The 23252-nt window shown below is 36.2% G+C and overlaps 1 protein-coding gene across 1 annotated transcript in view; it reads right to left on the bottom strand.

The window, feature by feature from the left end:
• Mms22l (MMS22 like, DNA repair protein) overlaps positions 1-23252 on the bottom strand; it is a 105138-nt gene that overhangs the window by 65867 nt on the left and 16019 nt on the right. The window contains exons 10-14 of the mRNA XM_050144948.1: positions 19603-19779; positions 11890-11952; positions 7821-7940; positions 5208-5434; positions 1549-2058 (exon numbers count right to left, since the gene is read on the bottom strand). Of these exons, the coding sequence (XP_050000905.1) occupies positions 1549-2058; positions 5208-5434; positions 7821-7940; positions 11890-11952; positions 19603-19779 (1097 nt within the window). The remainder of the gene's footprint in view (positions 1-1548; positions 2059-5207; positions 5435-7820; positions 7941-11889; positions 11953-19602; positions 19780-23252) is intronic.

Raw genomic sequence — 23252 nt, 5'->3', positions numbered from 1 at the left:
TTAAACGCATCAAAATATCTGAGCATGTTGTAACATTCTTACCTGAATATTCTTAACACTGGTGAGGCAAGGAAAGAACTACTAATGAAAACTTCTGCTTAAGCACATACATATAAAAACTAGTGGCGATTAAAAACTTACATAAATTAGGATAAAGAAAATTAAGGAAGCTATAAACTGGTATTGTATATTTAAAATCTTGTAAACTAAACTTTTTAAAGTAGTATCAGAAAGAATGCAGTTTTTACATTATCTACAGATATCAAATGTGTGCATATGTGAATGCAGGTGCCCGAGATGTCCAGAAGAGGGTATGAAGTCACCTGGAGCTGGACTTCCATGTGTCTCTAGTCCTCTGCAGGAGCAACATGTGCTCTCGACTACTAAGCCATCTCTCTGCCCTCCCAAACCCTACTTCTACATACAAGTTCTCATCAACTTTTCAGCATCTGTGACTATAGAGTGATAAATTTCACTTACTGAGGAACATATACTTAACTGGACCTGGTGGTTCATACCTTTAATCCCAGCACTAGGGAGGCAGAGGGAAGCATATCTCTGAATTTGAGGTCGGCCTGGTCTACAGAGTGATTTCCCGTACATTCATGATACAGAGAAAAAAATCCTGTCTCGAAAAACCCCAAAACAAAAACATTAAAAAAAAAAAAAAGACCCCCACATACTCAAAAAGTAAAACTTACAAAATGGCCATAATTCAACAAGTATTATAACTACAGTTTGTATCCATCATTAAGACATGTTCTCAGTACATCTGTAAATTAATACATCTGTACAATTAGTATGGACCTAAAAACATAAGCCTTGTATATGCTATTTGTTCAAACCAACACATTAATTTCAGAATATACAGACACGGAAGGAAATATTTTAAGCAGTTTTACGATTACAAATAATCTTTCAGCTACAACTTAAAGACACTGTTTAAAATAATAGTACAATATGGAAGGTGGAGAGATGGCTTCCAGGTAAAAGTCTTTCTTTATTGTGCAAACCTGATAACCTGAATTTGACATACAGATTGTGCAGTGGAAGGACAGAGAAAATGACTCTTAAAAGTTATGCTGTGACCCCCCCCATATATATGTCAAAGAATGTGCATGCTCATTCACATCCATGCATCACACACACTCTCTCTCAAATAATAACAATAAATATTAAATTAAATAAAGTAATACACGATAGCCCAAGTCCCGTATGGGAACAAAATTCCATGAGCTTCCATAAAAGTCACCTCAAAGTTGAACTTAAGGTCTTGTTCAGAATAGCACACCTCTTTTGGTAATCACACACTTTTCAGAGCCAGCACAGATGGAAGGTCTAAATACAAGGTTCTAGAATCACAAGAGGGCTGCTCTCACTTCACTGTTGTTGCTGTGTCTCAATAAAAGATTTCTTGTGAAGAACTACTGTTTGAAAACTAATGATTTCTGCCAACGTAGTGGAAAACTAAGCCCTTTCATCTACTTGTATGTATCTAAGTATGCCCAAAGTGAAGCTCATTAGTACTATACTTCATTGGAAACATACCTGATTCTGGCCAGAACAGCTTGTAGAAAGTTCAGCACTGTTAAAAGTTCAGATTCTCGACAGGCTCGCAGTAACATGCTAAATCCATCATTGAGAAGATGCTCATGAGAAGGATATAAGCAACAGCTGGTCTCAAATACTTCTTGAACACCATCAATATAAATGGAAAGAAGTGTCCATAGTGTATGTCTCTGAACCATTTCATCATTCTTAGAAACCAAGAATTCCTTTGCTTTCTCTTGGAACTCACATGACAATTTCTCGGCCCAAACGCCAATGTCCAGATTTTTCTGTGCATACATCAGGAGGAATGCCATCTGACCCTTCCAAACAAGGGCTCTATGAGATGACGTGGAGACAGGCTTGAGGAAACGAAGGAGGTCTAAAACATGGCTTGCTACATCTTCTATCTCTGCAACAGCTGCTAACAGCAGAAAAAGACAGAAAAAGTTCTGGAGGCCAACTTCAGTTAGTTCTTCCATCCTTTTTTGATGAAACTTAGAATATATTCTATAAAATATGAAAATTAGTATGATTATTTCATTAACTAAAATCTATCATTTAAAAATGCTTTCCTCTAATATTTATGATACAGCATCATTATAAGATACAGCTAATTATTTTTGTTGTATATACATGTATACATGGTTATGTGTACACATATGCAGGTGTTTGTTAAAACATACATATGGAGGCCTGAGGTTAGCATTAGGTATCGTCCTCAAATGGACCCCACTTTGAAATAGTGCCTCTCACTGAATAGTTTCTATTTTCAGCTAATCTAGCTAGTCAGCTAGGGATCTACTGTATGTACCTCTCAAGGGTTATGATCATGCCAGCCTCTCTATCTACCCACACAAATGACAAGATTCTAACTCCTGTGGAGACCCAAAAATGTGAGTCTATTCCACCTTGTCTGAAAGTCAGAGAGCTTGAGCTTATTTTGCTCTCTCAAAGTTGTTGACAACCGGTGTGGCTACACACCCTGACCTACCATGGTGTGATATTATTTGATGTTCTGGACATTAAGATGACTCATAGAGGTAGATCTGCTCCACCCTGATCAAAGGTCAGAGAATTCAAGCATACTTCTGCTCTGTCTTTTGAAATAGGTAGTCTGACTTAGTGATTGCCGGCAGGATACTTGATCTAGGGTGAGCTCACTGCCCAAACATCAAATACTTTCCTCTGGAATTAATGGCTTTGGATCTCAAGTTTTGGAGCAAGTAACCATTCTGGGTGTCCTTTGTATCATGTTAAAGCAGCCTTTTGTCTTCTTCCTTCCCTTTTTTATTAGGGCATAAAAGTATATGGAAAATAAAAGTAGGCAAACTGAAAACTCAGGAAGAAATTCAGCATCCAGTATTTGCTGACTTGCGCTCACTGTCTTGTATATCTGTGTTTCTATTCACCTCTCTTCCTCCTACTTCACATTTCTAATCCTCAGGGTCCCACCCTGGAAGGTACAAAGCTACCTGGGCTAGGATGGTGGCAGAAGTCACCCCAAAAAAGGTGCCCCCCGACAAACCCCTATCCTTTATCCAAGCTAAGTTTTAGTTAACTCTTTACCTTATTAATTACTATTTCTACTTCCCACTGCCCACTGACATAGAAAACCATTACAGTTGAATATAGATTCAGCTTTTCCTATGGTACATAGACTTTGCCTTTGATTCCATCGTTTCCTTACTTCTTGGCAAACAGGACAGACTAAATGTTACAGCTTGGATTTCAAAGAGTCCACATAAGTCTTGAGTTTGTTCAATAGTAAAGTGCAACAAGAGGTAGTTGCATCTTTAGGATAGAGGCTGAGTAGAATGGGAGCACTTCACAGAGACATGAGTCCACTGTCACACTTTTTATTTCTGTTCCCTGGCAACAAGGTAAGTGAGTTTGTCTCTGGCATATGCTCTCAGCAGGATATGCTGCCTCAACCAAAGCAACAGAGTTGGACTGAAACTCTAAAGCCCAAAGTCAAAACAACCCTTTCCTATTTAAAAACTGATTACCTCAGGCATTAGTCACAGCAACAGCACTCTTTTAAGTACAATTTCATATGTTCTTATAGAAATTTTAACTGAACAATTTTTCAGAACTTTTCTTAACTAGTTTCCCTCTACCCTTCAGAAAATCCTAGTTTTATTTTGTACCTTACGAAAATTCAAGTAGCTAGGCTATTTTTTATCAACATAAAGAAAAATAAGAGTGCTCAAATATCTAAATCAGCCATTACTAAATTTCATCTTTCATCAAAACTACTTAACAATATAATCTAACACTAATGCACATTTCTCACTTAAGTGCTTAGAATTGGAAAGCATTTCATCTTGATTTCCTACTCATGGATTGCTAAGTTTTGTAGTTTGTACACATGGTTGTTAAGACCATAGAAAATTAAAGCACACTGAGACTGAATGTACATAAGAGCTAATATGAGCTACAAAGTAAATATTTCTTTACTTTTCTTTCTTTCTTTCCTTTCTTTCCTATCCCCAATATAGTGGTTAATACACAGTATTGCACTATTAATGTTATTAAGTGATTTACAGTAATTAATTAATGGAGCCATGAGTATTATATTTTTATAGAAATGTTTAAGTTTGATAAGTCTTGCTGGTCCTGAACTCTATGTACCCTAGGATGATCTTGAGTAACAATTCTCCTACTTCAACCGTCCAAGTGTGGGAGGGGTACACTATCACATTCACCTCATTAAATATTTTCTTTCCCAAAGTTTTTACCAAACAAGATGAGGAAGTACCAGATGGAGATATACTTCATGACAAAGGCATTAAAAGGGGGTTTCCACGTAGTCATGGAAGTTGAAAATGAAATACAAGTAGATCCATTAAACAAAGAAAACTCAAAAGCAGACCACACACACACACACACACAGAGAGAGAGAGAGAGAGAGAGAGAGAGAGAGAGAGAGAGAGAGAGAGAGAGAGAGAACCAAACTAGATCTTCTAGGTTCTAGTCTCATTTAAGGAAGCAGCACTGACAAAAAAAAAAATACAAAAAATTTAAACAATGAACCTAACAGCTACCAATGTAACATGAAAAGATTTTTTTTAAGTTAAACAAAAAATTCTATTACTTTTAATAAACCAGAGCAAAGGATTATGTAACATTACAGTTAATTGTGGTCAAAACTGTTGCTAATACTCTGGTATTTTAAAATTCCAATCTTCAGTAGTGATTATACGAATAAGAAACTGAAACCCTCTAATTTATGGATATTAAGTTTGTTCATTATAACAAACTGGCAAGACAAAAAAATTTGGGGCTGGAGAGATGATTCAGCGGTTAAGAGTACTGTCTGCTCTTCCAAAGATCCTGAGTTCAATTCCCAACAAGCACATGGTGGCTCACAACCATCTGTAATGAGATCTGGTGTCCTCTTGAGGAAGAGACATGGTCCTTTGTCCTCATCACCTTAGGCCCTGAAACCCAGTATGGACAAGTTCAATAGAACTGCCATAATACTGGCTGCCCATGCACGCTTCAGCATTGCTCGGGCATAAATTTCATTTTAATTTTTAGGTTAAGGAATATATTTTAAATGTGCAAAGACTAACCACAACTTAAACATATGAATAGCAAAACTTCCAAATGTACTAGTAAACACTTATGAAAAAAAGATACTATAGAACACATACCTTCCTTTAACTTGTTTCCAAGGATGAGGGCCATTGTTCTTCATTGCTTTCTTAACGACTTTTGCCAAAATGCAAAGAAAAATGGTATAACTGCTGCTTGATTTGTACAGGTCAGGGTCTTGTTTATCACAACAGCAGGTCCTCACCATGGTGAGCAGTGACAAGGGTGACTTGATGATATTAGTGAGGCCTTTCAAAGGAAGCCAAGAAATACTGAAGGAGCTATTCTAAATAAAAATTTAAAAAAAAGCACAACATAGCTGTTATAGATAAGCTTCCTAGTAAATAAAAGTGAAAGCTGAAAATACTAATTAGCCCATAAAAGCTTGTTCCACTGTAATCATAAATAAGCCTTTATTGGACTGTAATTATCACATATAACGCAGAATAAGAAAAAAAAAACATACAAAGAGAGAACAGAAGAGCTCTCTGAGTCTTATATTTTCCCCAAAATGTGTTTTTAGCAGTTGGTCTGGCCATAGATGTTATGAATGACCCTTAAAAACTATTCCATTTTTCTGAAGGTTTCTGTTATGTCAGTTAATATTTTGGATAAAAAACATAATACATACTCAATATACAAAATAATGGATTTCTTTATGACATTTTAATACACATACAGCATGTTGTATCACTTTTCTGTTGCTATAATAAAAAACCAAGCTCAAGACAACTTGTGGGATTTATTTGACTTACGGTTTTAGAGCAGTGGTTCTCAACCTGTGTGTCACAAAACCTTTGTGATTACAACAACCCTTTTATAGGAGTTGTCTGGCCATAGAGAAATGCAGATATTTAATTACAACTCATAACAGTAGCAAAATTATAGTTATTTAGTAGCAACAAAAATAATGTTATGGTTGTAAGGCACCACAACATGAGAAACTGTATTAAAGGGTCCCAGCATTAAGAAGGTTGAGAACCATTGCTCTAGACGGCTAAGAACCTACCACAGTAGACAAGTGGGACAGCAAGCAAACATGGTGCCTGGCATAGGCACTGGGCACTAACAGCTTGAACCACAAACAGGAATTAAAGAGAACTGGGAATGGCTCTTGTCTTTGAAATCTCAAAGCCTGTCCCTAGTGACAAACTTCCTCCAGCAAGGCCCTATCCTATACCTACCCAAACAGCTATCAACTAGAAAACAAATACTCAAATGGCTGAGAATATGGAAGATATTTCTCATTAAACCACCATACACATTTAAGCCTATACTCATTCCCCCTATTGTCCTCTTTTCCCCCTGTCTAGTCGCTGTGGCCATCCCTAGAACTCCCATTTTACTTAAATGCCTTGCTTTTCATAAGTTTAGATGCCTTGTATGATAGAACATAGGAGACATCTAAAGCTGGCTTATTTCACTTAACATGATCATGGCAGGTTTTTTCCAGTTTCCTCAAAATTACAAAATTTTGTTATTCCTTATGGCTGAATAAACTCTGTTATGTATATACATCAGATTCTTTTCTCCAGTTTTTTTTTATATAACCCATTTTTTTTTTTTTGTAAAAGCTATATATAAGACTACTCTTGCATCTTCTCAATTATTTATTTCCTACACTGTCCTTTTCTTCCCTTCTTTGATTTGGCTTTCTATTCGAGGACTTTAATGCCTTTGCCTGGTGGGCACTTTCCTGCTGCAAATGTTCACACAGAGAGCCAGTTCATTAGTATCCACCTCTAAACCAGTCCAGTTTACCCGCCCCTGTACAGTAGACCACTTTGCCATTATGCTTATCTTTATAGTGTTCTTCATGACCTGAACTTCATCAAAGTTTGGATGTTCACAGACTGAACACTGCACTTCTGTCTCAGGTCTTTGCATTTCTTCAGCCAGCCTACATATCTCACATAAAATTTTCTCAATAAGTTTTATGTAAAAATAAAAATTTAGTATTTCTGGAATACCTTCCATTACCATTTTCTATCCTGAGAAATTCAAACATCCTAAACCTCCTCTTCTCACTCACAAAAGTAACTAAGCTCTTTAAATGCCTTCAAATTTCTTATTTTCCTAATTCTTACCTGCCTTCTAAATCCAATTTCTTGTTTAGTTACAAAATAGTAAGAAGTGAGGAGAGTTGTAGAGACGGCCCAGTGGTCAAGAGCACTGGCTGCTATTCCAAAGGACACAAGTTCAATTCCAGCACCCACATGGTGACTCACAGACAACTGTAACACCAGTTCCAGGGAATCTGACATCCTCTTTAGGCCTCTGAATCCTCTGAATATACTGCGCACACACACATATACACACAGAGTGCACAAGCATATATGCAGGCAAAATACTCATAGACAAACAATAAATTATGCTTAAGTTTAAAAATTATTTTAACTTTATAAATCAGGATGAGTCATTTGTATAATCCCATACTTCTAGTTACTCTGCTTAACCATTCTAGGGAAAAGAAACACCAAATCTGATTCTTTATGCCAGCTCTCTACAGACAATGTTTGAAAAAGATGAAACCACATACAAGCTACATTCTACTCCAAACAAAAATTAGTATTTTAAAAAATTCAGTTCTCATAATTAAATCATAAAATGTTCCACAAATATCATAAGCAAATTTCAAATTTCTAGAGTAAATTCATATTCTATTTACTTACCAGGTTCTTACTATAATATTCCCACAGAATGGTCACAATTGAAGTATTTGGCTCCCAGAAATCACAAAGTGTCAAACAACAGTGAAGATACATTCGTAACTGTTCTTCTAGTATACTATCCTAAACAAAGAAAAATAAAATCGAAGTTATAAAAGATAGGTAGCTCTAATAACATCCTATCATTTGATAATGTACTGAAATCCAGACCACTAAAAAGAATATGAGTATGTATCACCAAATCATGACTATTTTCAATCTTCAGAATACAGGGTCTGACCTGACATAAGAGAAACAAAAGCTTGTTTTAGAGATCATTAGCATTAGATAATGGAAACTTTGTAATTCAGTTACCTACAACAGAGTAGATGTTTGAAAACTGACCTTAGAAACCTAAAGAAAAAAAAATAAATGTTTCAGAAATGAATCAAAGACAAAGTCTAAGACTATTTCTACTAAGTACCTGCACACTCATTTAACCAATGGGTTCATTACTAACATTCTGACTTTATATTATGAAAGCAAATCTAGACCTAAGCTCATACTGATGCTTACAGCATGACACTGAGCTGAGTTACATACAAATTTGATCTACATTCTTTTGAAGGCCAAAGCCTATATTCTTCGTCCTATATACAACTGTGAAGAAATTAAATATAGCATTTTAGGAGACCGTTTTACTTTATGAAGTTAGAAAAATATTGCCCTTTAGTGTCTATATATTCAAATAAAATGCTTCAAAATATTATTTCTTGTTCTGGAAGAAAAGTAAGTGAGTCAGATGAATGTGATATATAAAATATATTTTTGTCAAAGCTCACAAACCAATTATAGATCATTTGTTATATTACTCTATATTTTTACATTCTATATATCAACTATTGCCTTATTCTAAACTATTTAACATATTTAAAAAAATACTCTTAAAAAGTTTGTGTTTGGGGATGGAGAGATCACTGAGTGGGTAAGAACACACACTTCTCTAGCAGAAGACCTGGGTTCAGTTCCCAACATTAGCAGAAGGCAGCTCAAACTGCTTACAACTCCAGTCCTAGGGGATACAATAGTCTCTGGCCTCTATGGGCACCTCCATGTACACAGTACACAGAAACTCACACAAAAATATTACATGAATAAAAAGTAAACCTCTTTAAAATGGAAAAAAGAGGAAGGTTAATTTTTAAAAAGAAAAAGTACTGTGTATCAGCTAAATTACAGATAAAAGAGGCTCGTCAATGTTCAGGTCCAGATGGTTAAGGCAAGAATATATGACACGATAGGAATAGAGAAATTGGTAGACTCAAGTTCATAACCACAAGACAGACTTATAACCTGAAAATATGTAAGAATACTTGAGTTTAGTCATTTCTTTAACTGTAGTTCCTCATCACATTCTGCAGAGGGAAATAACAATACTGCAGAACACAGATGTGTTTTCCACATCTATCTATAAACTACATGTGAAGATTCAAATCTCAATCCCAACACTTCCTAGCTAGCTGGCCAAACCTACATAAGCTGCTTAACCCTTCCAAGCCTACATCTCTTATAGGTAAAACGTAAACACAAATAAGATCACAGCATAGGATTACCAGCACAAGACTATCATTAGCATTAATTACATTTTGCTATTTGCCAAAGAGAAAAAGCACTGTTGGCCTACAATCTTATTCCTGAAGATCATGACAAATAAAATTTACAATCTGACTCCTTAAACAGACACATTTTACTTACTGAGTCTTAAGCCTACAATCTACTTAACACAGTCAAAAAAGGGTAAGGAAATCTATGCCCCTTGACTAGTTTTATTTTTTAAATAGACCACATGGGCTTAAACCTAGGCTGGTGTATTATGGCATGCTACTGAACTCCTAAATTTTTAACAGGCCCTGTGGATATCCTATTATCTCAGGGTGTGTTTGGTGTGTGTGTGTGTGTGTGTGTGTGTGTGTGTGTGTGTGAGAGAGAGAGAGAGAGAGAGAGAGAGAGAGAGAGAGTGTCTGTGTGTGTGTGTGAGAGTAAGAGAGAGAGAGAGAAAGAGAGAGAGAGAGAGAGAGACTTCCAGTCTTATTTTGAAATTTAGGCATATTACTAAACATATTAAATTTGGGCATGTTTCTTTTTTTTTTCAAAATATTTATTTATTTATTATGTATACAATATTCTGTCTGTGTGTATGCCTGCAGGCCAGAAGAGGGCACCAGACCCCATTACAGATGGTTGTGAGCCACCATGTGGTTGCTGGGAATTGAACTCAGGACCCTTGGAAGAGCAGGCAGTGCTCTTAACCTCTGAGCCATCTCTCCAGCCCCTGGGCATGTTTCATAGGACAAACATTGATAATGAAGCATTCAATGTTTGAGTTTAGTTACTATGTAGACATGTCAATTTAAGAATAAACTACCTATCTATAACTATATAAACATAAAGAGCAGTGCTCCAGAAGGGACAACAGGAAAGAATTTGTCATTAAACTCCTTTCTGTAGGAATGTTTGCTTTTAATTAATACTTCACACACTCTATCCGCTTTGGACATTGACTCCCTGTAATTTAAGACTTCTTTTGACATTTAAGGACCAATTTGGGTATGTAGATGTAAGGAATAGTCTATGGTAAAGACTTCAAAATCTCTCCAAACTCATAGTTTTATAGAAATTTTTAAATTATTAAATACAAAAGGAAGAGAGAAAACAAAAAGACAAAACAAAAAGCCAGAAGAAAATCTCAAGCATTTACAACTTAATTAGGAAACTGAAGCTGTCAATTCCTGAGATGTCGGAACAGTTCCTAGAAAAACTGTGTTATATTTACTGACGTTACCAGTGCTTGGATTGAACAAAGCTCTGTGGAATCATTAGTATGAAACTGAGTGGAGAAGACTCTGAAAGTGGGGATGACATATAGTATTCATATATGAAATTCAAAAAACTAAAGAATGAATTAGTAACTAATACAAATAACAACGGCCAATGCAATATCTATTTCTTATTTCATGACTACTCCTTAATTTCCTAATTCCAGAAATTAAAAAAATATATATAAAGTATTACTAGATCAATATATTTAAAACAGAAAGACAATTAAAATTATATAGGAAAATATTGAAACAAAAATATTCTCTATAATGATTAAAACATTTCTCATTTAAAGTCCTTAATTCCCTGGAATTCCATGAGACATCCAGCTCATATCTGATAAGGTTTTTAAGATAATTAGAAACATTTATGTTTACTTACAGTTAACACAGACAGCACATGTAACTTCAACCATTTACAGTTTTCAGATATTTAGCTTTTCGGTCTAAAGAGATGGCTTAGTGGTCAGATGTATCACTTCTATAAGTACACACACACAAAGCCATCTTCTTTTATTTATTATGCCTCTTCAAGTTTCAAATAATCTTCATTAAAAGAAAAGCAATTTATTTCCCAAATTAAAAACTATTTCATACTATATCCTCCAATAAAGGGTTCCTTGCTTTATAGAACTTTATATAACTACAACATATTGAAAGAGAGATGGACAGGATATTTAAAACTATCTTAAAGGAGCTCAAGTCTGACCTCTGGGCCATGAAGCACTACATTAACAGCTCTGCGGAAAGAAAAATGATAAGGTATGAAATGAGTGCTCAGAAACGAGGACCTTATCAGTGAGAATAGAATTCCAGCCTGTAAGACAAATTGCTCGGCAAGGCAAGTCACCTTCCCGCTGAGAGGAGGATAGAGCTGCATTTCCAGTACCACCGACTATCTCCTTCATCATGTCGCCTGGCTTGCTATCATACAGTCAAGGAACGGCTTATAACTCAGAAGCATCTCCCACTTATTTTGAATACATTCTTTCAAAGTCACCAACTAAGATAATTATCTTTGTCCTTTAACTGACAAATTGTGTTAAAAATAAAAACCTTTAAAGGATTTAATATGAATTACTGTGACTTGGCCCCTCAAAGAATCTCAGATTTGTAATAAATAGTCATTTAAGTCATTTTAAGTTTGCTTATTTTTGTAAGTAAAATCTATATTATAAAATGCAGAAGTCATATGTGGGCTTGTTTTAGCTACATACCTGAACAGTGATGGACTGTTTCAAAAGTTCTTCTATAAAGCCCCAATTTGACTTCATCTGTCTCTGAAAAGAGAAAATATGACAGCATTAAAACTATTGCTCTTGATTATGCACATTTAAATGTATGGTAAAAGTGCAAAACTATTGTTAAAATACCTTTGTAATTTCTTTCAGTAAAAATTTAGCTGACATACTTGAAATAAAATCTAAAATTACGCTAATCAAATAGAAAGCATATCTGGTCTTATTTTATAAAAGTAGTACTTCAATAGGTTTATAAATATTTTAAATACTTAATTTGTTGTTACATATAATTTAACTTGAAAATTGATATAGAGATATGCATTTTTTAAGTTTACATGCCAGTTTTTTCCTATTCTCCTTCTTACGTGAGATTTTCTTAATTTCATTTGAAATATCTTATTAAATTAAAACTTTTATGTAGTTTTATATATAAAGAAAACTTGATAGTGCTTTCATTTAACAAATGGCCATCTATCTGGCAATTCTATGCATGACTCTATGCAGCAAAGAAGAGAATTACAGTGAACTTTAACAAAGTTTCTCAAAATCTCGATTTTTCTAACAAAAAAATCCTTGAGGATACTCTCTCAGCACACACAGTTCTTGAGACTGAGATAAGTGGATATTGGTTAAAACCAGAAGCAATAAGAAAGCACTTCCAAAAGCAATCAAATAGTTTCTAATGCAAAAAGAAAGTGTGAAAAGTAATTTAAACTTCAAAAAGCAAAGCGAGAGTTCTAAAGAGCAAAGATACAGCCCTTTGTGGTGCAAACCTTTGGTGGAAGGCAGATCTCTTGAGTTCAAGGCCAGACTGGTCTACAGGTGGTGCAGGACAGTCAATCATCCAAGTTACAGACTCTTATCAGATCATACTATGATTACACTCATAAAAATAAACTCTAAATTGGGCGGCGGTGGCAAACGCCTTTAATCCCAACCTCGGGAAAAGGAGACAAGCAGATCTCTGTGAATTCGAGGCCAGCCCAGTCTACAAGATCAAGTTCCAGGACAGGCTCCAAACCTTGTCTCGGAAAAACAAACAAACAACAAAAAACCTAATGAATAAAAGGTATGTTTATGAATAAAAGGTATGTTTACTACTTGTGATTTTAAAAGGCTGGAAAATATTCACATAAGTACTAGCTCCACTAAATCAATACTTCCTAACTAATAGAAGCAGTAACAGCAGTAGTCAGGAATTAAAACAGCCTCTTATGGTCTCTGTGTCGTCTTGGTCTATATCAGCATATAGTCCCCTCCCCCAATACAAAGAAGATGGTCATCAATAGACCAACAATACTAGTGTGAGGGGCAACATGTCACGTCTATGAAGTTTCCATCTTGATAGTACTCTCTTGCTAATTTAATCAAGGAAACATCCCTAGTGTGAGCAGACCTGAAGTCCAAAGAATGAGAAACTAAAACCAAAATTAGATCTTCTAGTCCCAATTAAGCCTTCAGGAACTGCCTCTAAGTGACAACTTGACGAAATCTTCATGGCAGATCCTGAGCCAGGAACCACCTAGAACCCCCCCTCCCCCGCAAAATGCCTAACTCTTAGAAACTGAGAGTGAGCTATATAATGTTCTTTTTCACTATCTTTTCAGTTATGTAACCATTACTAATGAAATGACTTAGTTACTACTGACAAACAAAAACCACTTGTCTGATCCATCAGATATCAATGCCTGAAAAGAATACCTTGGTCTGGAGACCTATCTATCAGAAAGGTGTGGGGATATGACAGAGGAGAGGCTGGTCATCACCACAGAATATTAGGGCAGGAGTTGATCAAGTTCCACCGACCCACAGTGTGACTTTGGGTCAGCTAACCTTGAGACTGAGATCAACCACTTGAGCAGTAAGAGGTTATGCACGTGTATTGAAGGTCCAAGAAACTATGAATACTGAGGATGAAATAAAATCTTGGTCAAGAATATACACTTTGGCCAGACAGTGGTGGTGCACACCTTTAATCCCAGCACGCAGCACTCAGAAGACAGAGACAGGCAGATCTCTGGGTGTTCGAGGCCAGCCTGATCTACAAGAGCTAGTTCCCAGGACAAGCTCAAAAGCTCCAGAAAAACCGTCAGGGGGGGGGGGCAGGGAGCAGAAAAACAAAACAAACAAAAAAGAATATACACTCTGAATACGGTCACACGTGGATGCCAGAAGATTAAGAATAAATGAAACTGCCCTTTCGGTGGTTCCACCTGTTCTTTGCCCTACATACTTCTTACCTTTCCTAATCTGCTTTCTATTGTTGTGGTAAACAACATCACCAAAATCAGCTTGGGGAGGGAAGGGTTTATTCATCTTACAGCTTGTAGACTATTATGAAGAGAAAATGTCACCACCAGGGCCATGTAATCAGGAACAGGACAAGGTTGATACAATTCATATTTTTGTTTTGCAAATGGTGTTAATGAGTATACTTCAATTGTTCTAACAAGCCATTTAAATCGGGAGTAGTGTAATTCTTACCCAAAGAATTTCAGCAATGTGAACTACATGATGGCTAAAATTTAAATAAATTAAACTATCAAAAGACAAGGTGGAGAAAAATCATACAGGATTCACCCCTAGATAAAGGGCTACAAGCAACTGCTGACTGCTAAGAGGAAGAGTTGGTCTTCCCTAGGGATGGGCCCCTGATACATTATCAAACAGCAAGTGGTCAGTCCTTAAAGCATGTGCGTACAAACGTCACTGGGTGGACTAAAGAAATTGTACTTATATTTATATGCATGTATACATAAAAAAACTTTATATTAAAAAAGTAACTACCAGCCCAAATCCAACATAAGAGAATACAGTACCAAAAACAGTATTTTATTTCCACAAGCAAATTTAAGCATGCGAGAATTGTTCCTACATATTATTTCACCATAATATTACCCACATATCTAATGTCTAAAAGCCAAGTCATGTAGGAGCCATCAATCTGGGACTATATTTTCTACTTCTTATTCCAACATTAAAAAGCAAGGTGCCCATTTAATCTTTATAGGGAATAGCCCACCACAAACAGAAAGCCTCACTTTCCACCTCTGGCAGACTGCATCTGGACTTGTGCAACTCTCATTTTAAGATTACATTTCATAGCTTTTATTAGGTTGTCATTTCAAATGCTCCAGAAAGAGCATGCCTGATGATAATCCCATGTTCTTGGCAGAAAACACAGTGTCACAGTTGACCCTTGTAATGCCAAAAAGTAATCTTTAAACTATGTTTGGCTGTAAAATAAATTGACTGGGATTCTAAGAGAATAACAAATTCTCATCGAGATTGAGAGAATATTAAGCAGAAATGAATAAAACACTAGCGCTTCTAATATGAGAACTAAGATATCATATTTTTCTTACAGGCTTATAAAAAGATACTGTCTAATTTTACAAGTTACAAAAACTTAAAATAAAACATAATCATATCTAAAACTTATTTAAAATGAAAAGATTTCATATCAAACTTTGGGAGAAGTTGAAACATCACATTTAAAAGCTAAAACATCTTATTTTATCTCCAATATTTGTCTGGTGAAAACCTATAACTTTTATTACTTATCATCTGTCACACAGCATTCATCAGGGTTTAAGCACACTACTATAGAACCTCTTCCTGCAGGATAGCTGGCAACATCAATATATCGTAAGGAAGAAAAAGCATCAAGGCAATTTTTAAAGTTATGATTTAAATATATCCCAGATATAAATTAACATGTTTACAATTTTTCTGAAGGAACCAAACAATATGCCTTTAAAGTAATCGATAAGAATGACCATGTAGTTTACTAATGAGGTAACTTGGGGAATAAAATTGGACATATAATTAAAGTCAGTTGGCATAAAATGGATTGCCTATAGCAAACTGAAGCACATGGTTATCCTACCAAAAATTTACTTGTAAGAGTCAATCTTTTGGAGGACTGTTTTAAAAAGAAAAAAAAAATCAAATTTATGCTTAAGTGACAAAGGGATCCTTGATCACTATATATTCCTACTTCTTCACCCATAAGACAGATATATCATTTTTTTCTCCTACTTCTTGGCACACTAAAACGTGAATAATCATTTAGTTATTAAATACATTGTAAATACAATATGCATTTCCACACCTAATAAAAACTATTAGTAATGGAAAAGCTAGTCACTAATGTGACTCTATCTTTAAAAGTCACACCGAAGTTTTAAAAAATATTGGAAACTCTGAGAATACACACTAAAAGCAACTTTTATTTTATATGTACATATATCAATATATACTATAATATTTTTATCACAGAAAGTTTCCACTTTCAAATGTGGCAGTTTCCTTTAAAAGTCCTTCCACATAAATAAGATTTTAAACGGTATTTTAAAATATTTTGGCAAAAGAAAACTACAAAGGAACAAAATTAAAAGATACATTGCTTTCTTGACTCAACACTAATAAAAGTAATAATCTCCAGAGATGTAAGAATAAACCATCAATGTACTGTAGCAGCAATGTCAGAGCAACACTGGGACTATCTAGGGATAAGTATCAACCGCTACTGAACAGCATTCACTACAAACAGTGTTACTATAGTTCAAGTAAGTTTAATAAGCTAAAAGCATATTCCCTAAAGCAAAGCAACAATGTATTTCATATAGATCCTCTTATAAACACTTATTATAACACCAAATACAACTCAGAAGTGTTTGACAAAGTATTACATTTATATACACTGATTAAAATAAGAAATGTGTTCTTAGAGGAATTAATGTAGAACAGAAAGAAAAATAAAAATGCTTATGTTGAGACTTCAGAATTATAGCAATATTTAAATTTACTTAATGTTGATAATATTCTAATAAATAAGTGATGTTAAACATTAGCATACTATTCCACAAAAGTACTTAATAAATGGGCCATACAGAAATTATGCCAGCTACTAAAATTTGCGTATGTGTTATGTATTAGGAAGGCAAAGTCTCATAGACAGAATGAAAGGACATGCAGTTCATCTGTGTCTGTTTATTCTACTTATTTCTCAAAAGAAAAAGGAAAAAATGGCAGCTTAAATTGCCATGAACTTTCTACAGCAATAACTTAATTTATCTTGACGATTTCCTTGAAGAACTTTTGTTATTAAAGGAGATATTTAGAAGACTTCCAGAAGCCTATTTATTACTACAACACTGTCAGTCCAACACTCAGACACCATAGACAACATCTCAGAGATCAAGTTGTTTAATGCTCAAAAGAGCAAGCTTGTCCACTTTATCAAGGAGCATATTTCATAAGTGTGGTAGTTTCAATGCAACTGGCCCCATAAGCTCATTGGAGACACTATTAGTAGGTTGGATATGTGGCCTTTTTGGAGGAAGTATGTTAAAGTGTGGAAGGGCTTTGAGGTCTCCTATGCTCTAGCTACACCCAGTGAGACAGTTCACTTCCTGTTGCCTGCAGAGATGTAGAATTTTCAATTCCCTCTCCAGCAGGATGTCTGCCTGCAAGCCACGGTGGCCTACCATGATGATAATGGACTGAACCTCTGAACTGTAAACCACTCAATTAAATGTTTTTCTTTGGTCGTGGTCTCTTCACAGTAATAGAAACTAAGACAATAAGCTCAGAGAATGATGTGTTATACCTAAAGAGTTGAAACCAAGGAATACTATAATCATAAAGATTCACAACCCCAAATCAGATTACTAAATAAGGATTTAGTACTAAATACAGACTTGAGGTCTAGAAACCTGCCTGTTTTATTTGGGAGATTGGGTTTTGAGAAGGACTTCATTCCATTGCCAAGGCTAACTTGGAACTCACTATTGTAGGCATAAAAGGGTCAGCCAAGAAAAAACAGCCAATAAATGAGCACCCTAACTCTGAACCCAGAGCCAGTGAAAGAAACACCCTATTCCTGAACCCAGAACCAAAGAAACACTCCCTGACTCTGAAACCAGTGTCGAAGAAACATACTTTGTCACAGAATCAGAGCCAGTAAAGAAATAAGATTGGCCCTAAGATTAGAGTCAACAAGCTAAAAAGGTAGAGACATCTCTGGCCCTGACTAACTAAATTAAGCAATCCCTGAGCAGAAAAACTTCTCCCTGAGAAAACCCTGCCCCTAAGAAGCCTTATATAAGCCCTTCTGTCTGTTCAGTTGGGGGAACTGTTCATTACCACCCTGGCAAAACCTGGATTCCTCCTTCCCAAATCATTTTTTTTTTTAAAGCCTTGGGTTCAATGGTACAGAATAGAAGAACCTGGCTTGGATGTCACTTAGGGATCTGAACAGAAAAACCTTGCTGAGACGTTCCCTTAGGGGGTTGGGGGCCTGAGCAAGGCTGAACAGAAAAAATAACTGGAACAGGAGGAGATTCTACACTTCTATAGGGGTTTCCCTTTAGTAGAATGTAGCAGAAGAAATTATAGCTTGGGCCACAGAAAAAGAAGCTGATAGTTCTGCTAGGACTTTTTCCCTTAGTGGAACAGATCAGAGCTCAGCTATAATAGTTCTCTAGGAGAGAAGCAGGATTGCTATACCCTGCAGGGAAACCATCCCCACATGGCACCCCAACTTCAGGCAGCCTGACTTTCCGACAAGTCAGAGCACCTTTCCCTCCAGGGCTGAGCTGTCCTATTGTGGTCCTAAGTATAGACTGGCTTCCTGATAAGTCAGGATATCTTTTCAAATCCAGAGTTGAAACACTCACACTCACCTACTACTATGCAATATAGGCTAGTCTTGAATTTGTGTTGATCCTCCTGCCTCAGATGTCTGAATTTCACAGAACTGACATGCTTGTAAAATTCTGTTATTTTTTGAGAAAGGAAGAAATTATACACATATAGAAATTAAAAACATCAAATAGGATTCACATAAAAATATATATTAGATGGTTTAAATCATAAGAAATTGAGTAATGCCATAAAAGACTGTTTCCAACTAAGCAGTAATTCAAAAGATAGATAAAATCTGTATTCTTCTTTGAAGCAAAATTGATAGTTTGTTAAATAGATTTAAGGAAAAGCATGTCAAAAGAAATGTTATGCAAAATAAACACTTTAAAAAATTATGCCTTTTAAAACCAAGTGTACATGTTTGGGTTTGTGCAACACTGCAGTTGCCTGCAGCAGACCCAAAGAAGACAGCAGATCCTCTGAAACTAAAGTTACAGGGAGCTGTGAACCTCGCCGTGTGGATGCAGGGAAAAAACGTCAGGTCCTCTGTAAGCGTAGTATGTGTTCTTAAACACTGAGCTGTACTTCCAGCCCCAAAAGAAACTTTCATTTTATTTCACACAAACCAACTGATTCATTTCAGGGAGACATAGATATGTGATTTCCCTCTGACACTCTTGCAGAATTTATAAATAGAAGGAAACTGTGGACCATAGCAAAGCCATGATTTTTCCATGAGGAAACAAAGGATAAAAAAATTTTGAGCAATTTACTCAAAGTCCATGGAAAACTTAAGAGCAGAGCCAAGATTGGAGACCAAGTCTTCTACAAATTGCTTTCCATTTATCAAACAATAAAAATGTGAACTTTAAAAATCTTCAAGATTAGTAGATGTTTATAGAAACATTATACAGAAAAATTTGTTTCCGATAACCTAAATTTTTATTTACTACTCATTTGCTTTACGTTTATCTTTAAAGAAACATATTAATTGATAGTATACAAACACTAAAAATAAAGAGCAAATATAAATCTCACCATTTCATCTGATACACCATGGCGATCAATCTGGTACAGTGATGCTACATGAACACTAATCCACCAACTAAATCCTAATGGATCCTTGGCCTGGGTTAGAGAAGCAGAAGGTCTTCTTTGGTCATTTGATTTTTCAAAAAATGTTTTAAGAACTTTATTCAGCCAATTCCAAAATGACTAAAGGAACAAAAAGAACATAATTCAGTTAAATTAAGACACAACTCTCATGACCTCTGAATTAAAGTTTTTCTTGTTCATAATGAAATATACACATATAATAGAGCATCAATTATGAACCTTAATGTGTTTTATATTTTAAAGGTGTCTTTTGTCAATAACCTACAGAATGTTCTGAAAATCTATCTTGTAAATATATCATCTGGTAATCCGCACAGGGAATGATTAATAACACTTTAGAGAACCACAGATAAGCCCCCTTATCCCAGACCTCCAACACTCCCTCAGAGCACACACAGTCTAGCCCCAACTGCCCAACATTCCTGGACCCCCAACTCAGATAAAAAGCCCCTTACTTTTCTAGAGGCTACAGCAGCACCCAGGACCCCAGACAAGACCCCCCAACCCATGCCTGCAGACCATCAACTCTTGATTGGGGCTGCTCAACCTACTAACAACTCCCCCGTCCTCATCACCATAATTCACGCGCAAGTCCCTGCTTTACCATCAAAGGTAAGATTCCGGTCCACAGACTGCCAACACTTCCTCAGTTCCTACACAACCTATCCCCAAAAAGCATTCTTCCACATCACCATATCCTAGCCCACCTACTCCACCTGAGGCCAACAGAATCCCAGATCACTCTGGTTAGAAGACCAATGGAAACAGAAATCAAAATAAAAAAAAAAAAAAAAAAAAAAAACATACAGCGAAGACAAACTCAGCACCTAAACCTATAATTACCCCAAACACAGATGCCTAGACACCAGCATAAAAATACAATCAACAACAGCCAGAATAACACAGCTGAAGCACAAGAAAGCGGTCTTAAAGCCATCTTTCTAAGGATAATAGAGGTCCTAAAACAGGAAGGGAATAAATTCCTTAAAGAAAGAGAGGAAAAAACAAAAAAAATGGAGGAAATTAATAAATTCCTTTTTAAAAGCCAAGAAAAGGCAAACAATGAAAGGAAATGAATAAAACTGTTCGAGACAATGGAATAGAAGCAATAAAGAAAACTGAAACAGAGAATACAGGAGATGGAAAAATCTAGGTAATCAAACAGGAACTACAGATGCAAGCATCACCGATAGAATACAAACGATGAAAGAATCTCAGGTGCTGCCAAAATACAACAGAAGAAATGGATAAATCAGATCAAAGAATATGTTAAATATACAAAATTCCTGTAAAACTTCCAAGAAATCTGGGACACTATGAAAAGACCAAATCTAAGACTACTGGGAATAAAATAGGAATAGAAGAAGAATCTCAGCTCAAAGAACAGAAATATATTTTTTAATAAAGTCAAGTAAGAAAATTTTTCTAACATAAAGGACATGCCTATAAAGATACAAGAAGCTTACAGAACCCCAAAGAGATTAGATCTGAAAAAAAAAAATCCCAGAGAAGTAAAATAATCAAAACATGAAACATATAAAACAAGGAATATTAAAAGCTTCAAGGGAAAAGGACCAAGTAACATATAAAGGCAGACCTATTAAAATTATATCCAACATTTCAACATAGACTCTAAAAGCCAGAAGGTCCTGGACTTACGTCCTGCCAACTCTAAGAGACCACCTGCCAGCTCAGGCTAATATACTCAGCAAAAGTTCAATCACCATAGTTGAAGAAAAGAAGATATTCCATAATAAAGTCAAATTTAAATTCACAAATCCAGGCCTACAGAATATACTAAAAGAAAAACACAAGGAAGTTATGCCGGGCAGTGGTGGTGCAAGCCTTTAATCCCAGCACTCGGGAGGCAGAGGCAGGCGGATCACTGTGAGTTCGAGACCAGCCTGGTCTACAGAGCTAGTTCCAGGACAGGCTCCAAAGCCACAGAGAAACCCTGTCTCGAAAAAAAAAAAATAATAATAATAATAATATTTAAAAAGGTAGTTCACACTTATAATTCCATCATTAAGAATGCTGAGACAATTAGAGTACAATTTCCAAGATAGCATGAGCTAAATAGTGAAACCCTGTTATTTATATTCTTTATAAAATTGTGTTTAACCTTAAAAGAACACAGACAAATTGGTATATTCTAATAATACCTATATTAGTTTTTTCTAACCTCTATACTGTTTTAATTCATTTGAAATATAGATGGATTCAATTAATTCTTTTTATATTCTATTCAGTACATCTTCTAAACACTGATTATTTTTGAGCATAGGAAACATTAACATGTTTCTAAAAATGAAAAGCCACACTGAAACTGGTTTGAGGCAGGATAGGAAGACACAAAAAAATTAAGAGTGATGTGGGAGTGATTTCTTATTAATAAAGAAACTGCCTAGGTCCCTTGATAGGCCCACCCTTAGGTGGGTGGAGAAAACAGAAGAGAATTCTGGGAGAAAGAAGCTTAGTGGAGAGTCGCCATGGTTCTCCCGCTCCAGACAGACGCAGGTTAAGATCCTCTCTGGTAAGCCAGCTCGTGGGCTACACAGAATATTAGAAATGGGTTAGAACAATATGTAAGAGCTAGCCAATAAGAAACTGGACCTAGCCGGGCCAGGCAGTGTTTGAAAGAATACAGTTTCCGTGTAATTATTTCTGGGTATAAACTAGCCATGCGGGCGGCTGGGTGCCGGGGACACAGCGCCGCCGCTCCTATTTCAACAGATGGCGCCCAGACGTGATGGGCTAAATCCACTTAAAAACCTGAGAAGGCTTAAAAATAAGGGAAACAGAGTTTAACACAGAGTTTTGCTCTCTGTTGGTGGCGTGCCATAAAGAGATTTCCTGATTCAGCAATAACAACAGAAAAAAAAAAGCTGCGTCATTTTAAAGCACACTTCCTGGGGCTGTGCTGCCTGCATGAATTCTGGCTTTAAAGCATTTCAAGGCTTTTATGGGACTGATGTTTGTGTCCCCACTTGGGATCGGAGGAGAGTGCTCTGAGACTGTGCAGATGGCTCAGGGCTCCCCGCCTGCACCTGGGCAGAAGGCCGAATCAGGCTTAGGAAGACAAAAGAGCATGGCGGATTCCTGCCGCCATACAGAGACGCATTTTCAGACTGCGCAGTGCTCTGCGTGTCAGATTTGGCTGTAACTTGGATGAAAAGAGTTTCTGTGCTGCACGCTCAGTCTCAGAGTTGGACTGCTGATTGCGGCTCCAATGTGAACTGCTGTGTGCCTGGAACTGTGCTCAGCTCAGAGGCACCAGGTGACTCTGAGGCAGGAGGGGCTGTGCCATGCTGAACTGTGCTGATCTCAGGCAGGAACTACCGTAATTACCTTAAAACTGCGCAGTTAAGGTTTAGACTGGGCAGGACACAGGCAGTACCGTATTACCTGTACATGGTGCAACTTAAGTTTTTAAGAAGTGCTTAACATTTTCAAAAATGCTCCTGGATAGTAAAAAAAAGTTACAGATTCACAATAAAACAGATTCAGACATAAAAGACCACATTGTTGGATGAATGTACGTAGGCTTGAGAGAGAAAAGAAAAAGAATATAG

The sequence above is a fragment of the Alexandromys fortis genome, unplaced genomic scaffold (genome assembly GCF_014885135.2).
Source record: "Alexandromys fortis isolate MF-2015 unplaced genomic scaffold, M_Fortis_MF-2015_v1.1 scaffold_2_1_26212458, whole genome shotgun sequence".
In the NCBI taxonomy this organism is placed as follows: domain Eukaryota; kingdom Metazoa; phylum Chordata; class Mammalia; order Rodentia; family Cricetidae; genus Alexandromys; species Alexandromys fortis.
The sequence above is the reverse complement of the archived record's forward strand: the minus strand, read 5'-3'. Positions and strand labels throughout refer to the sequence as shown.